The 18,450-nt window shown below is 27.5% G+C and overlaps 1 protein-coding gene across 7 annotated transcripts in view; it reads right to left on the reverse strand.

Annotated features, from left to right (window-relative positions):
- LOC122718806 overlaps window positions 1–18,450 on the reverse strand; it is a 69,839-nt gene that overhangs the window by 13,127 nt on the left and 38,262 nt on the right. For 5 of the 7 annotated variants that reach the window (XM_043944145.1, XM_043944148.1, XM_043944146.1 and 2 more), the window contains one exon: window positions 1,334–1,594. In XM_043944145.1, the coding sequence (XP_043800080.1) occupies window positions 1,334–1,594 (261 nt within the window). Of the gene's footprint in view, window positions 1–1,333; window positions 1,595–6,987; window positions 7,318–8,590; window positions 8,946–18,450 lie in introns of those variants that run through there. The other 2 variants (XM_043944151.1, XM_043944150.1) reach the window with 2 other exon arrangements.

Consider the following 18,450-nt stretch of genomic DNA (forward strand, 5'->3'; position numbering starts at 1 on the left):
TTTTCATATATTTTTTATCTTTATTTATGCAATTATCCTTATATTGCTTTTTGATGAATGATCTATCTTATCTCTTATCTTATCTTATCTCTTTATGTTATTTTTAATTCTAATTTATATGTCAAAAGATAAAAAATAAATATAAATAAATTCGCAAACGATTATAGTATTGTCCATTTAATCAGCATTTTTGCTCATTTAAACTCCATACCAATTCTTAGAATGCTTGCAATCGTCTTCGAGCGTGTCGAACTAAACATTTGATGCTTTGCGGTTTGAGTCTCGAGTTTATCGAGTATCGATATCTCACTCATATTCATTTCTTTTTTCGATTGAGTTCGCAGAAATCATTTCTCCCCTCTTAAGTCCATATTCGAACATTTAAGTGAGCATTATTATAGTTTTTTCTTTACACTTAAATAGCAATATTACATTTTTGCAATATTTCTTGGTTAAACAATTAATATTTATAGTTATATATTAGTATTGTAAAGTTATAAATTAGTATTGTATAGTTATATATTAGTATTATAAACGGTAATATTTATAGTTTTGATTTTATGGTTTTTTAAATCTAAAAATTTTATTTAAAAATAATATATAAAAAAAATTAGCCTTTTCCCTTAAATTCTTAAAATTTATAAATTATTGTGGATTGTTTATGAACTATAAATTAAATAATCAGTCGTTTAACACATTCGAGACTACAATATATGCCATGAGTCATGAAAATTTCCTATTTTATGACAGTTGACGCTTATCATAAATTTTTTTAAAAAAAGTGAAAAATAAACAAAAATTTTCCGTATATTCAGTTTATTTTTTGCGTTCAATATAAAATGTTAACAATATTAAATGTTATATTCTGTACACATACAAAATTTTAGATTTCGTTGCATTTTTAATTGTTTTACGATTATTTCTTCTACTCATCGAAAATTAATATCCACGAGCGAGATATTGATTTTCTTCGATTTTTGGCATAGTCTCGAATATGTTAACATATTCGATATGTTACGAATAACGAAAATTCTCACATTTTCTATTCTGTTACCGATCATGAAGAATTCTCGCGTTCATTGTTACCGATAAAGTAAACTATTTACATGGAAACATGCCTAACCACTATCGATAAATTTAATAACAAAACCGACAAGTTTTCTTAACCTTTACCAGTTAAGTGAACATCGTAAAAAAACAAAACGTCTTTTCTTTATATATACATGTCGAACGAACCACTTCATTTGCATTTTCAGAAAGTTTTCCTTTCTCCATGTTTTTCCCTTTCAATCAAGAGAAAATGACGAACATACATACACACAAATAGACATACCTGTTCGATTTGGGCGTGACGATGTCTCTCGTCTCGGACGTATATTTCCTCTCGGCGCGACCCCCGTTGAAAAGTTCGACGGTCTCCCTGGTAACCGTTTCCAGCAGAGGCTCCCCGCCCCTCCTACCCTTACTGAAGGTCCTTTGATCCGTTTTACGGACCATAACCACCCTCGACAGGGGTTGATTGAATTCATGACCGTGCATCGTTGGCGGAATCATCGCTAACGACTGCGAGAGGGGCCCTCCGACTCGGGGGGATCTGGAACAGATTCGAAAGGGAAATGAAGGGATTCGTTTCGAATTGAAAAATGCCTACGATTCATTTCGCGGTCGAATATTGCTTTTAGTGGAATTTTTTATGGTGGGGATTTAAACTTTATATCGGTATAGGATAGAAAGATATTTATCTTTCTTTTTTTTTAATTTATTTTTTTTTTAAAGAGAGTTTTAAACATGAGTTGTTATTCGATTTGAAAATTATTATAATTAAAAGTTGGAATAATATGGAAAATTTTGGATATTAAATTTTTCATTGAATTTAATGAAATTTGAAATTAAAATAAAATAAAATTTAATATTAATCGTAAAAAGGAAACGGATGACTTTTTCTTGGAGGTTTGAATGGTTCAAGAATCTATGAAGAAAATGAAATTAGCCATTATTATACTGTCAATATTTGACGACGATTCAAGCATGTTTTAAAGTCTCTAAATATAATTTATGCTATTAATTTATACTATTCTCAAGAATAGTATGTGTATATTACGAGTTTTTTTTTTTTTGTTTTATCCATTTTTATTTACAAAACTTATTGCTATACCAAGCAATAAACGAAAGCTACAATTCAAATTTTTCACACTTTCGTAATGCAAAAACGAAAATTACATAAAGAAGATGAAATTGAATGATTATTTTGCTTAGAAGAATTTTTTTCACTGTGGATAATTTCATAGATTTTTCAACATATACATTTAATAATAATAATAATAATAATAATAATATAGAAATATTCGTTGAATATTCATCGACAATATTTATTTTATTTTCTTGGAAAATAAATATATACAAGGAAAATATTTTACAATAATATAAATGTCTAAATCTCTAAGATTATTATTTCAGATAATTGATCCTCCACTTTCTAAACACCAAGAATAATGATACTATCAATGATGACGCGGCTGTAGGCGGTTAATAACATCAAATAGAAGAATCAGTGCAATGATAATGTAGTTGGTTCAATTTAAATGGAACAATGATGTGACAAATGATGCCTGACAAATTTATCATTTTTTGTACCTATCTATATCTTTACATTATATATACAGTACAATGTTTATTATCCAAATATTGATCATTCAAATACTGATTACTAAATATTAAATATTATCCAAATAAGATTCCTTAAACGTCAATCATTCAAATATGGATTACTAAATATCGATTATCCAAATGTGCAATTATCCAAACATTCAACTTGGTGAACATTGATTACCCAAGTGTAAATTATCTAAACATTATTTATCCAAATGTAAATTACCAAATATAAATTGTTCAAATGTGGATTATTAAATATGAATTATCCAAACTTGGATTACTTAAATGTCAATTATTCAAATATTATCCAAATATAGATTATATAAATACCAATTATTCAATTTTAGTTATCTATCATAATCTAATCTTCATCTAATCTTCAATTTTAGTAAAATTATTTAAATGTCCATTATCCAAACATAAATCACTAAACATTGATTAAATTGTCCATTATCCAAATATGAATTATCCAAACATTCAAATTGGTGAACATTGATTATTTAAATGTAAATTACCTAAATAACAATTATGCAAATGTGCAATTATCTAAACGTTATTTATCCAAATATAAATTATCAAATATAAATTATTCAAATAATTATTAAATATGAATTATCCAAACGTGGATTACTTAAATGTCAATTATCCAAATATTATTCAAATGTGAATTACATAAATATCAATTATCCAAACATTTAAATTAAACGTTTAAATTAGTTTAAACATCAATATCCAAATATGGATTATTCAATCATCAATTATCTAAATATAGCTTATCCAATTATATAAAGTTTTATTCGAAAGTTTAATTATTCAAACGATTATACGAATGAATATTTAAATCAAAAGATTAATTTGCAAATATATTTCTCTTATTACACATTCATATTTTAAAAATTGTTGAAAAAATTTTCTACAATTCTTCCTTATCCATTATCCAATTCATTCAAATAGACCCCCCAATATAGTACAATTTATTAGGATAATCGACGCTCCATTGTATTATTTATTTCCCCTTAAGCATCTCTTTAAATTTTTAAATTGAATTTTCTAACACTTTCATTAAGAGTTAATTCAAGTTTCGAATTTTTTCCTTCCTTCGCGCGATTCTTAACTCTTCGAATGTTGGAATGGAAAAATTATGTGTTGAAAAAGTGACTTATAACGGGAATAATAATGTTTTTACGCGTGCGATAAACGTTAAGGTGGACACGTCTAATTACAACGTGTGCAGTAATAACATCTGTCTGCCCTATGAGCTCACCATTCGTAGCGATAAGTGAAACAAGCCAGCACGATTGTTGAGAATGTAACGAGTATAATGAGACGGATGCAAGATGTACAATTGTTTGTAATTTTACCCGATTTTTTACCATCGTTTGAGGTACATGGAACAGGTGTTCTCGTGCATTGATAAATTCAGAGGATAAAATGAAGGGAAAACAAAACTTGGAGAACAAAAATGTGTATTCAATAGTCGAGAACAAACATATAAAAAAAATGAGGAATTTATTATATTTTGTAAAATTGATTAATTAGATCGAGGTTTATTCAGTTAAAAATGATGAATTACAAATATGAATATAAAAAGATATTTCAGTATTTTGGGATTATAAATCTAGAATCTTCCAATAAATTGTATTTCTTTGTTTAAAAAAAAAAATACACTAAAATTTTTAGCCCACCCTATATATCGTATCATATAAAATATATACATTAATTATAATATAATTAAATATATTATAATAATAATCTGAAAATATAATTTCTTTATTTATAATACAGAATCTTCTTTTCGACTATTATATATCAAAATTTCCAATCCACCCTACATGTCATCTCATATATCATCGTATAATCTCATAACAAAGTATAATCTCTTTAGTTCTTAACACAAGCAAAATAATTCCTTTTTCAATTATACTACATTTTTCATAGCTCACCCTATATATCATATCATATAAAATAATAATAATAATAATCTCAAAGTATAATTCTTTTATTTAAATTTTAACACAGACTCTCCTTTTCAATTATTATTACATCCAAAATTTTTAACCCACTCTATATACCATATCGCACAAAACGTAATATGTATACAACGTTTCTTTCTCATTATCTCATATTCAAGGATGTACCCTATATATTTCCGCAATTTGGAATTCTCTTCTCAAAGGGTCAGCTGTTCTCGCGCTTGAATCCGCTTGCAACCCGAAATTATCCACCCGATTAAGCCTCGGTTGCTCGCTCAGGTCTCGTTACTTTTCTAAAACCACTATGGCGGCTCCTCGTTAACCTCGTCGTTAACGCGCGCTCAGAATCTTGTTCCGCGGGCAATTAAGCCTGAATTTCTCCCTCGTCCGACATCTAATCAACGGTGGGGCTAGTTAGAACCACTACATTCTTATAGATCCGATCGTAGACCTTTGCGACAGAATAGTGTTGCACTGGGATGAAGAAAAAAATTGGACGATAATTTTTACGAGCAATGAAGAATTAATATAAGAGGGCTTGAATTCAAAGCGATGAAAATTTTGAAGAGAAAAAAATCGGATATAACTATTTATTAATTCATTGAATTATTAAATAAGATATCTAAGTCTAAATAATATTCGAAATTAATTTTCTCTAAATAATTTGTTCCGTTTATATACGAAAGAAAGAATCGAAAGAATATGAAATTCAAAATTTGATTTTTATTGATGAGCATTTTGAACATTTGACTGGATAAACAATCCTATAATAAAGATTTTAATATTCTAAAATTTTTGACTAAAGCATTTAAAGAAAATCCCAGATCTAGTAAATCTAAATTGTTCATGGAAGGTCGAAAAATGTAAAAGAGAAAGCGGAAAAATATCTTTTAATGAAGGAACATTGTGTCCAAAAGTTTTAAGAGGTTAGTTTAATCCGGGCATGAGCACAAGACGATACAATGACCGCAAGTAGCGATCGAAAAGGTGAAATTGCGAATCGTCGATTGGAAAGGAGCGATTGACATTGTTAAGCTTCGATACACTTGACAGAGAAAAAAGTAAAACTCGTCAATCGTAAATCATTTCGATAAATTGCAAGCGTGATAAATGAAAATGCCATTTTTGGAAAGATAAGCACTTAAATGTTCGAAACGAATCGAAACTTGAATGAAATCTGCATGCAAAACGGCGAATTTAATTAATAGGTTTATTCGCGTTAATTGCAAGTTTTTACGTCTTTCGAAAGAGTATTATAACTATGTATGCAAACTGTACGGCTAAAGTAATTTAAAGTAGCTTGGAAATAGGTTATAATTTATCCTGTTTTGCGCGATAATATCGATATTTATTAAAAACAAAATTTTCTTTTTTGTCAAATTTATTTGCATGTATATATTGCATTTTTTTTAAAGGAATTGCTCATTTATATATATATATAAGCTAACAAGCTAAAAATCATGAAAATGGAATGGATAGATACAACGGAAAAATTATAAATGCGATACAAGAAAATAATGATTTAGTTACGTAAATCAAAGTCTCGTGATTCCTGCATTTCATTGCAACAAAAAAATAATAAGTCAGCAAATATTAATAATAAGAAAACGAGAAACATTTTATCAGATTCGTATTTAATTTTTGCTCGACACCTTTCATTTTTATGTTTATCATCGGATTTTATAAATGTATTAATTGGGAATAGTTCGAATAAATTTTTATCATTTATTATAATTTCATTAATGACAATTTCATTATAATAATATATTATTGAAAACTTATATTAAAAAGTTATTCTAGAATAAAACTTATATAATTCTTCCCAATTTTATTTTAAAAATAAAAAAATTTTTTTTCACGTGATATATAAATAATATATAAATAAATTTCTTTATTAAATTACCTTTAATCAACATTAATCAAAGTTAGTTTTCTTCTTATTTGAAAATATTGTTCTTTTATATTTGGATTATCAGATGGAAAAATCTAAAATCCGTTTTCCAAATTCAAAATCGCCGATATTTTCTATATCAATAAATTCGATTCGCTAATAAAATATTTTAACAATACATTCAAGACAAATCCGAATACCATCCGAAAACCATATTTTGACTTATTTCGTATCAATTTTCTATCTAATAAAAAACAGCCCTGTCAATAAGAACTCACAAAACATCCTAAAATATATTTCACTTCGAAAGCATCGAATTACTTCCGATTCACTTCCCAGTTTAAGTCATCGAACCGCAACAGAACCTCTAAAACTCGTCCCTCCAATACCAACATTCCTATCGTATCTCCCTCGTCCAATCGCGAACCCTCGTGCAAATCCAACTTAAAAAGAAAAAGTATGTAAACTCACCGCAAACTTCAAGCGTCTTGTACACGTCCTACGAAACAGAAGCAACGATCCTTTTGTAACAAGAAAAGTCACAATAACGTACTTTCTTTGTGATTAACGAATTTGTACAATCTTTGAATCTTGACACACGAAAACACAACGTGGTAGATTTCGAAGAATCATGAAATACGAACGACGCGAAGAAAGGATGCGACAGTCACGCGGGTATCAAAGGAAACGTCCTCGTTTCAAAGCGCGCGAACAACGCTCCATGGTTCTTCGGTCTGTGATACTGGATCCTCACTCGACTCTCTCGATACAAACCGCACGACAGAACGAACAAAACTGGCACGAGAGTCGGGCCACGAGAGAGACCGGGCCTCTCCGCTCTCGGAGAGGAAAGGTGGCCAATTAGCCGTTACTCGGCGCACATGCCTTACCAACTATCCGGCGCAGCTGCAGCGCCGCTACACGCTTCTCGGGAATCGCATTCATAAACGATGCAGCAGTAACGTCGCACCGCCGCGCATCGTTGAGCTTCCAGAAGATTCACATTTCATTTTTTTTTCTTTTCTTCTATTTTGTTTTAATCTGTTTTTGTCTCTCGCTTCTTGGATTTAAACGAACGTAAATACTACGAATATATATATATATATATATATATTTCGTGTGCTTTGTTTGGCGTGCGAGTTTCGAACGTGTTGCTGGCAAATGAATGAGATATGTGTGAATTGTATTTGTTGATTGAAGAAAAGAAAATATGTTTTGATTATTTGAAATTAGCTTCTTTTTTTTTATTCTTGAAAATAATGCAATTAAAGAAGACACGCTCTATAAAAATAATATAAAATTTTACCGCAAAATTATATGTTTAATAAGAAAATGATATAAAATGATATACGATATGTGTTACGATAATAATATTCCTATAAAGTGTACGAAAACTTTTGTGAGTAACTGTATTTAATACGCATAACTATCTTTAATTTCTTTTTCTATAATTTGTTTTATTATATGAAATTTCTAAAAAGAAATTCGAATAATATATTAATTCTTGATATAAATACTTATAGAAAGTACCGTAAGCATCATCATGATAATAATAATTAGAGCAAATTAAAAATTATTGCATCGACTATTAATGTAAATAAAAATAATTTACAAGAAAATAATATCGATAAAATCATCTTCAATTATATCTTTAATGTTTTAATTTGAAATTTTTACGATTATTTTACGCATATTCGGTAAAGACAGTTATTTCGTATTTCTCCAAAGCGTAACATTAATAATTTTTACGATTTCATGTTAAATGAAGCATGATTGGAAAATCGAACATGGTTAAAAATTCTTATGTCTTTTTTTTATAAAGAGAGTAATTTCAAATCTTTAAATAATAATTTATATATTATATTTATATAATCATTTCATATGAACTTCTATAATTTTATTTTCATATCGTTTTCTTTAATTTGTATAATTTTTATCATATTATAAATATAAAAAAATGAGAAATTCTTTTTAATTCTTTCTCTCGATATAAATGATTGTAATCGTTACAAAAATATGATAACATAAATTAAATTATCGAACCAGACGAAATCCATATATGAAACTCACTCACCAATTATAACGATCAAAACATTTTTACATTTTCCATTGCCCCCTTTCCCAAATTGCCCTTTCACTCGTTCCAATTGCACTCATATATGTTTGCACTGTACAAACACGTTTTAACACTCCTTCCTCGTTATACTTTCAGGAACAGTGTAAAAATTCTTGGGAAGAACAGAAAATTCCAGACCGATCAATATCTCGAATTTCACGAGCAGGAATAAACATATGTACGATCTTAAGCGTAAAGATTCTTCTACCAATTTCTCCTTCTTCCTCTTGTCACGAGACGAGAAAGAAAAAAGCTCAGCAATGAGTTCCACTAAATTACACAGAGATGCGATAATGGTAACGGAGGTAACGAGAGAAACAACGAGAGATGGCGGTAGAGAAGTAAAAACTGAAACGATTTTATCGAAACGTATCCTGCGCGCGCAGGTTTCTTCCGCTTTCGCGACAAAGCGTAAGTGCGCGCGCCGCGGAAACCAGCGTAATAATTGGAGAACGAGAAGATGTACGGCCGACCGAGTACCGCTATTCCGGCTGACCGGAATCACTGCTCTGGAACACCACGGTCTTCTCTCCCTCTCTTCTCTTCTCTCTCCTTTTCAATCTCGAAAACCTGCGCGTCAACGTGCTCGCAGGAGAACACGTGCTACTGTGTAACACCTGTTCCATGGCTCGAGCGCTTTTTCTTCGAGAAGATTATCAATCCTTGATCCTGACTAGAGAATTAAGTAATTAATTCTTATTGTTTTCTAATGTTTTTTCGCGACTTTCTTTCTTTCTTTCTCTTATGTAAGATAAGAAAAATTTAACTAGCATATGATTAATAACCTTTGAATAGTTATATAATTATTGAATATAATTTTAATTCTTGGAATATAGTGAAACGTTAAAAATAATAACTTTTTTGGATTGTGATCTACAAATTGAGAACCATTAAATTAATCTAATCGTATACTTGAAATATTGAAAATGTGTTTTATGAGGTCGTCGGTGATAGAGAGCGGAAATTCCGGAATGGAAATAATTTCAAAGATAAAACTTCCGCTTTATAGCTAATACGAAGGTCGACAGAAATAGAATGGTTCATGGTTCGATACTTTATGACTCTTTTGTGATTTGTATAAATTTACAATGTCATGTAGTGATACAAGGGATAACTTAATTTTACAATCGAATTTGAAAGCCTTTATGTTAAGGTACGTACTTCTGAATCATACAAACTTATATAATCTAATCTAACGTATCACAATAACATTTTAGGTTTTCTGTTTATCATTACTTTAACAATAATAATTTGTATTAAATATTATTTTAAGAATTTATATTAAATATTTAATAAAACAATGAAACATATATTATTTCTATTAAATAAATTTGGACAACTACTTACAGTAAGTATCCAATTCAAAATTTTCACTGAAATTAGTCACAATCTACTCATACTTATTCATTATGACGCTATTTACATTTTGATTCAGCATTTAAGAAATATACAATAACCGAGCATCGAACAAATGAACGTTTTGCCATTCCTTGCGCGTACTTTTCCTTATCTGCATGATTTATCGACAAATTTAATTTACCACCGGCACGTGACCATTATTCACCTCGTAACAAGCGGTACTCCACGACATAAGGAACACTGAAACGCAAAATGGTCAGTTACGAAGAGGACAATGGAAGCCTTACGAGGAACACCATGAAGAAAGGAAGGGACATCGTGAAGATATTTTGGCTATAGTTTATGTGCATTTCTCTCGATTTCTTAAAGCAACATGAGTCAATAATTCCTCTGTTATGATACATATAGATATATATATATGAGGATGAACTCACCCTCTATACACTAAGGTACTCATCCAATGGCATAGAAATGTTAACTCAGTTGGAGAAACATATTTATGAGAAATTCATTATGTTGGCTTATATTTAAAATTCGTATCATATTAGTAGATATAAAGAGTATTTGTATGTAACTTTATTTTTTAATTAAGCTTTTTTTTTAGATATTATTTTATTTTTGTAATAGTTTGAATTGAAGTATTATTAAATAATAATTAATTGGTATACAAATATTACAATACAAAATTGATTTTAGAGAACAAAATAAATACAAACATTGGTCAAAGGTTATTTATTAAGTTATAAACAATTAAAGGCAAAGATAAAATGAGATAACTCATCACTGTCTTCATTTTTGTCTCGCTTTAATGCAAATTTCAATTGTTTATAATTTAATAAATAAATCTTAACTTAATTTAATTTTTGTATATCAACTTTTGTTTTGATCTCCAATATTCTACGAATATATGTTCCAAGAATACTCTGTATATAGTGATGTACAATATTTCTTATAGCTATTGTTTAGCTCAGAGGTTAAATAAGTTTTTTGACGTGTGATCAATTATCGATAATTATCGATTTTGGTAAAAGAATTTTTTAACAAATTAAAAAACAGATAGAAGAAATTTTAATTTGCAATTTTGCATAAATAATACGCGAGATATTTGATACAACATTTTATTTACAACAATACACTGGATATAATAACAATTGAAGACCTAGAAAATCTATTCATAAATGGTAAATGAATTTACATTTATTAAAACTGAATCCATTGTTCAGGTTTATCATAGGCAGACGATAAATATGTAACAAGTGTGACACAAATAACCTATAACCCAATATGAATAAACATAAATACAATCAATGTCTAGAATCCCGGTGTAACCAGGATTCTTAAGGGACAATATGAACGGTGAATGAGTCAATCAACGTATAAAATTTCGAATCGAAACGAAGGCCTGGAAGAAGGAAAACTTATCTAAATGAGGTCCGGCTCAGCTTCAACAAGGAACTGCGACAAGTTTCACTGGGCCCATAAGAAAAAAGCAGAGAATGTCGAAGGCCTTGTTAACAGGATCTACGCGTATTCATTTCTGCCATATCATTTTCAACCTTCTCGACATAGTTACTATTCCAATCGTCTTCCCATCCTATCTTTTGACACAGATTAATATACATCAATGTGTATTTAATCAATGTGATTAAATTTGAGTGATAATTTTAACAAATACATATGAAGAATATTTACTGCTCTTTTTTTAACTAAAATGTTTTATCTAATGTTTTTTTTTTTTACTTTTTTTTTAAATATATTGAAATCTTATTCTCCCAGTTCTTTGTTATATTGCATCTTCTCTTCTTTTTTTTTTTTTGTAAAAATTTCATAATTTTATTTTTCTAGATTAATAATGAAAATTAATCCAATTGTATTAATAATTTTCGATTTTAAAAAACATTATCATATAAATTGCTTTTTATTTTAAAATTCTACTTCTCAAAAGGATTTAGAATCAAATCTAATTTTTCCAAAAATTAGGTTAACAAAAAAAAAAAAGGAATAGTAATAAAAATTTATTTAAACCTGCCAAAAAGAATAATAAAAGATAATAAAATTTTCACTTTTTAAATAAAAATTAAAAAGTTCAGCATGCCTTTCACGAATCTAGAATCTAAAATTCTTTTTAAAATTTAAAGATAATATTAGAAACTTCAATTATCACACGTTTCGAAATTCTAGCCAGAAACACTTAACCGAAGAGAGCACATCACACAGAGATAAAGAGTGCAATATCATTGGCCGAGGTTAATGAAGTAACCCACGAGAGAGATAAGATCGCATATATTCCAAGGATGTCGCAATTAAGCGAAGAGCGTACAAGTGTTTCGAACAACTGGAACGAATGTCAGCTGCACACCAACCGGACATGGAAGCGCCTTCTTCAGAGAGATTTGCATATTGAGCATTGTGCGAGACGTTCGCTGCTGGAAACGAGACATCTCGAGCATAGTGAGCGAATACTATTCCACGACCAGCGCAATATCACGTTGGATCGATAGTGTGACGTGACACTTGCCAATTTAAAATGGGTCGAATGTTGCACGCACATTCATAGCATATTGTATTTTTCAAGTTGGATACTACGTTGATATTAAATAGAAAGCAATTGAAATCATTTATTTTACAAGTATCGCAGATTGAAGTGAATTAAATTTGTAAGTTGAGAGGAAGATATATAGGGAGAATGATGAAGGAGGATGTACTACTATATATTATTACACATATTGATATTGGAGATATCAAATTATGTCAAATTTTAGATTATTTTTGGATTTTTAAAATTATCAAGATTAAAACATGTGTTTATTCAGATAGAAATATATATAATATTTTTGTAGTTTAATTTTAATCATTTATGTACAATATATATATTTAGATATTAAATATTATTACACATATTAAATATTGTTAGTAATTCTAATGTTAGAAATTATTATGTATTATATTATATTATTATATGTTACAATTTATAAGCTAGTCTATTTATTATAATTAGACTATGGAATTTTTTTTTATTATTTGAATATAAAAAAATCTACAAAATACAAGATATAAAAGAAAAACACAAAGTATCCAAAGTATAGTTACTTGTAATATTTGAAGAATAAAGCAAATCTCTATTTAACTTCTTTAATCATATTTATAAAAATTTAATCATAACATGTAATTAAGTAAAAACAAATAAGATGTAACATTTAATAATGAAAGGTGAAAAAAAGTATTTGATAATTGAACTAAGAGTATTAGTAGAAATTTTTTAAATTAAAAAATATCTTTCAAACAAGCAAAACAAAACAAAACGAAATATTGTTATTTAAAGATAAACAAATTTCCATTCAATCATTTTAATTCCAAACACATGTGAGAAACGATTTAGATAAAGAATTAACACATTCAATGAATACAATAACAAGTTTAAACAAGACTTGTCCATTGTTCCATGCTCATTGACACGAGAAATCGCGTGATTAGACTAGTGGAATGAAAACAGCTGAGGGTTGATAACGCGACCATTGCATAACTTCGTTTGGAGACTATCTTCGACCGTTCAAGGTTGAGAGCGTTAGTTGTACTAGACAGCATGCAATCTGCATTACAATGTCACTCATTGCTATTCGAGACAAACGAGAACGTATATGATAATCGTTTTACCGTTTTCTTATAGGGATTTATCTGTTTTCGCGTAAAAAATTTGAAAACAATGGAATATTGAAAATTTGGCAATTTGAAAATGATGGAATTCGGTGTTTTGATGAAACTGAATCGATTAATGAAATTATGATGACGTATTGCATGAAACAGTATGCTATGGAAAATATAAAATAATTTAACAAAATTAAGATATTTAATTGTTGAACATGTTATAAGTGCTTAGCAATCTTTGAAAAATGAAAAGAATCTTTTGAAAAGGATTTTGAATATTGTTAATTCGTAATTTTTTTTTTTAATGTGATAGTTCGATAAATTAATTTTTGGAATATTAAAAATGTATTCTTAGAATTTATATGTATCCTTCAATATAATATATTTTCTAGGTGATTTCATTTATAATTATAATTAGTGATATTTCAATAAATTTTAATATATCGGAAGTGAAATTTTAAAATGTTTAACTTCAAATTTTTTTAAATATTGATTTTTAATTTTTTTTGAAAATTTACAAATAAAATTCCAAATTCTAAGTATTAATGTATTTAATGTATGAAAAATATGTTTCATGATTTTAGAAATTTCTCTATATAAGAGGTCACAAAGTTACCATCTGTTCGATATCCGTTTTATTAACATTTCTATTTAACCACTTGATTATATTTTTGTAAAAAAATTGGAAGAAATATTAGTTCCTCTTGGAAATATAGGCCATGACCCAGCAGTAATGGACGTTTTAAATTACATTCCATGGCATCATTTTCCTATTTCTTTTTATCTGATGGTCATAAATAAATGTTATACAGCCTCATATAAGAAACTATTATAAAAATTATTAAGCGTAAATAAATTTCCAATATCTTACCTATTTAAAAACTATGTAATAAAAATTAACCGAGAAATATCGATACGTACAAAAAAAAAAAAATTACCAATACAATTTAAAATTTTTAAATTTAATCTATTTCAAACATATAAAATAAATAAAATAAAAAACTTATTAAATTTTAAATTAAATTAAAAATTTGTTTCTCGATACACTTATTAAAAAACGTAAAATATTAAATGATGACGAAGATGAACATACATTCGATAAAATTGAATTGAGTTCAATTATTTCTCATAATCACGAAATTGAACTCACATGAATCGCCATTAAGATCAACTCAACTTCCGGCGTTCGAATTGTTACGTGCATTCCGCAATTCGATCTACGAGGTCGTAGCTAATAATGGAATATCATTGATGACAGAAGAGGAAAAATAAAATAAGAAGATCGGAGAGATATCCGAGAAATATTGCAAATAACAAACGTACTTATGTAACTAATCGTTACGTTACGTTACTTCGAATCGTAATCGAGCCGATATAAATTAGGAAGAAGATTGATTTACCACATGAGAATAAAAGAAATTTGATCAATCGAAGCATGTGAAATTCTTTTTTTCTTTATGTAAAGAATATTGGTAATTTAATATTATAAATTAATTATGTAATATTATTTTTATACGATTACTCTATGAAATATGGACAAACAAGGAATCATTAATTTAAAATTTTTTTGAGAATAGAATATATGTATTAAAGTAAAAATTATCGTATTAATTTTCTAGCTAATTAGCATAGCTTTTTTTCCTCATTTACATTCACAAAATTTAATTCTATTATTTCTATTTATTACAAAAATTATTCATAAAAAATCTTGAAAAATACAACATTAAATATTCAATAATTATTATTTCTTTACTCATAAAAATAAATTCCATTCAACTAATATCTTACCCTTGGAACGCACTTGTATTATGTATATATTACATAACCTCAATCGAATGACATTTCTTCCATGTATCCTATTTATGTATACCGCAAAGAAGTTTCGTAACCGCGAAAATTTTGCTTCTAATAGAGGCAAAATACCATAAATTGTCACATTCACGCCAAATTTCTTTAATAACACCATTTATACGATTCTTTTTTATTTTTCGAAGGTTTTCTCGTAGTTCCGTCCGTAAGAATGGCACGTTCTAAGCGACCTCGAAACCTCCTCTTTCCTCAGCTCTTCATTGAAATTTCTCTTTTATCTGCGAGCTATCGTGCAAATGAGTTACTGACGCAACCAGGAACGCGACTTAATGACCGATAATTAGTCAGTTGGTTGCATAACCCGCTATTGTCAGATAATATACCGAGTTAGAAGAAGATTACGTTCCGCCATACGGAAGACAATCCGGATATTTTGACGTGTCGCCACCGTCGAACTAATCAGCGTTTCTCAACTTACGATAGAATTTTATTTCTGTAAATTTTATTTTATATATAATAGAAATTTTTTATAATGATTAATTGAATTTTATTCGAACTCTTATTACATGTATACCGCCAAATGTCTTATATAAATGTATGTAAATATATATATACATATAAAAAATATAGTTTGAAATTCTTTTAAGTAAATGTGAACTTCTATGTCAATGTACAATCACAAGCCATGGGGAAAAGGTGGATTTCTATTGTATGAATTAATTTCTTAATCTTTCGACAAAAGGATAATAACGAATAGGAAGAGATCATATAAATGAAGTTATATTATATATTGAATCATTATTTAATTTAAGTATATTTAATTATTGTATATTATTTAATTCTTTGGATAAACTATTTCGAATAAAATATAAGATATCTAATCTTATTTATCTAAATGGAAGAATTTGTGATAATCTATGATAATCATAGATCATATAAAATCATATAAATTTGTTTGTAAAATTCTGATTGCTAATGTATTATTAAAGAAAAAAAGAAATTTGTAATTTTTCGTGTAATTTGAAACTTTGGGTTTATATCTGGAATAAAATTTGATTTTTGTATCTTTTTAAAAATATTTTTATTTTATTTTAGATTTTTGAAAGCATATAATAATGAAAAGAAATAATTAACCAAAAATTTGTTTGCCTATGAGAAGTTAAATCTGCTTATCAACCTAATTTAAATGTTTTTATAATTAAACAGTTATAATTTCAATTTTTGGATTTAAATATTGAAAATTGAAAATTGAAAATATTGAAAAGAATCAGGTGAAACATAAAAATTGTATATATGAAAATATTCATATTATGATTTTTAATTAAAAAAAATTATCGTGATAAATATTTATTATCTGAAACATGAATTTATATTTACTACTTACTACTAAAAATTGTAGTTATACAAATATATAAAAAGTTAATTACATATTTTCTGAGATTTAATGAAGTTTTAATAAATTATAAGTTTTCTTTTATTTTTTAAAGCAATTATAATCTTTTCAATTAATATTGGATATGCTACATGCATTAATTTCCCTCAAGCATTAAATCATAATTGTAATTAACAAACAGTATTTACAAAATCCAGTTAATAAGTTATTTTTATTAATTATTTTACATTACAACTACATTAAAAAGTATAATAAAAGAATAATTTCTTATTTTTCTCTCTTTTTTTTAAATTTCATTTCCTATCAGATGTCAAGGAAAAATCCCATTAGCATTTATATATATTAAAATTATTTGAGTCAAGGTGATCGACTTCGAGACAATATTTCTATCATATTAGAACGTATAATATTTCTTAGAACATTGTTCTGTAATGTCAACTGCGATTCATTTCTAGCTTATACGTAACGGCTATCCATCTATTTCTTATTATTACTTTATTCTTATTATTAACACGTAAATAATTTACAAAAATTTATTATGCAAATTTTTTTAAGAATTATTTACGATTATTCATCGAATTTTATATTCTCTTGTGAAACACGAAAATTAATTATTTGATTTGAGACATTAAGAGATTAATTGTTCTAGAAACGAAATTGGATCATAAGTAAGAATATTAAATTAATAAATTATTCCTAAAATATAATATTTAAAATAAAATAAAATATTATAGTTATCTTTATATTTATGTTTAAAATTAAAAGAAATTTTAAATGAATGATTACAAAACTTGAAAAAGAATAAATTATTATAAATCTATAAAGAAAAAGAAAAAAAGACTTCAATATTTCAATATTTTCATTTTTACTATTTTTTGTTATATAAAACACAAAATATAAAATATAAATCAAATTATAATATTAAAATCACACATTTTAGGACGATAATTCAGGAATTCATTCCACAAAAAATTAATTTCAATACAAAGAAAGCTAAAAACGATAAAAACTATTTCCATATAAAATACATAATACAAAATAAAAATATTAATAACTATAAGAAATTTACGTACTTTGATTAGAAAAGTCCATTCATATTTCCTTTATAACGATAATCACGTCAATGGAAATTCAGTCACCTCTCTGTGTCGACTGATAAGATTAGAGATAGAAACATAAATTTCAACAGGCAATAATCACACACGATTGACGAACAAACTTTTTTCCTCGGAGAAATTTCTGTGTTTATTCAGAGGTTAGAAAAACGATCGAACTTGTACGGCTTTGCTTGGTTGCGTGCGAACGACACAAAGTATCGTGGCCTTGTGCACGTAATAACAAAATTGGAAAATATATATGCTCGATCGATAATACCGAATTTTGTGTATATATGCTTGCTTTTATCACCTGAATAATGTTTGCGAGAGATAAAAAACGATGAATCAAAAAACAAAATATTAGCTTCTTACCTTCTTTGAATCCAATATTGCGTGTATGACTTTAATAGATATGATTCTATGAAATTTTAAAACTTTTACGCTGTAGTAATGATAAGAATAATAAAAATTATTTATTCTGAAAAGAATTTTTTTTTTTCACTAGGAAAAATTGT

The sequence above is a fragment of the Apis laboriosa genome, unplaced genomic scaffold (assembly GCF_014066325.1).
Source record: "Apis laboriosa isolate Shangri-la unplaced genomic scaffold, ASM1406632v1 scaffold68_cov148, whole genome shotgun sequence".
NCBI lineage: Eukaryota > Metazoa > Arthropoda > Insecta > Hymenoptera > Apidae > Apis > Apis laboriosa.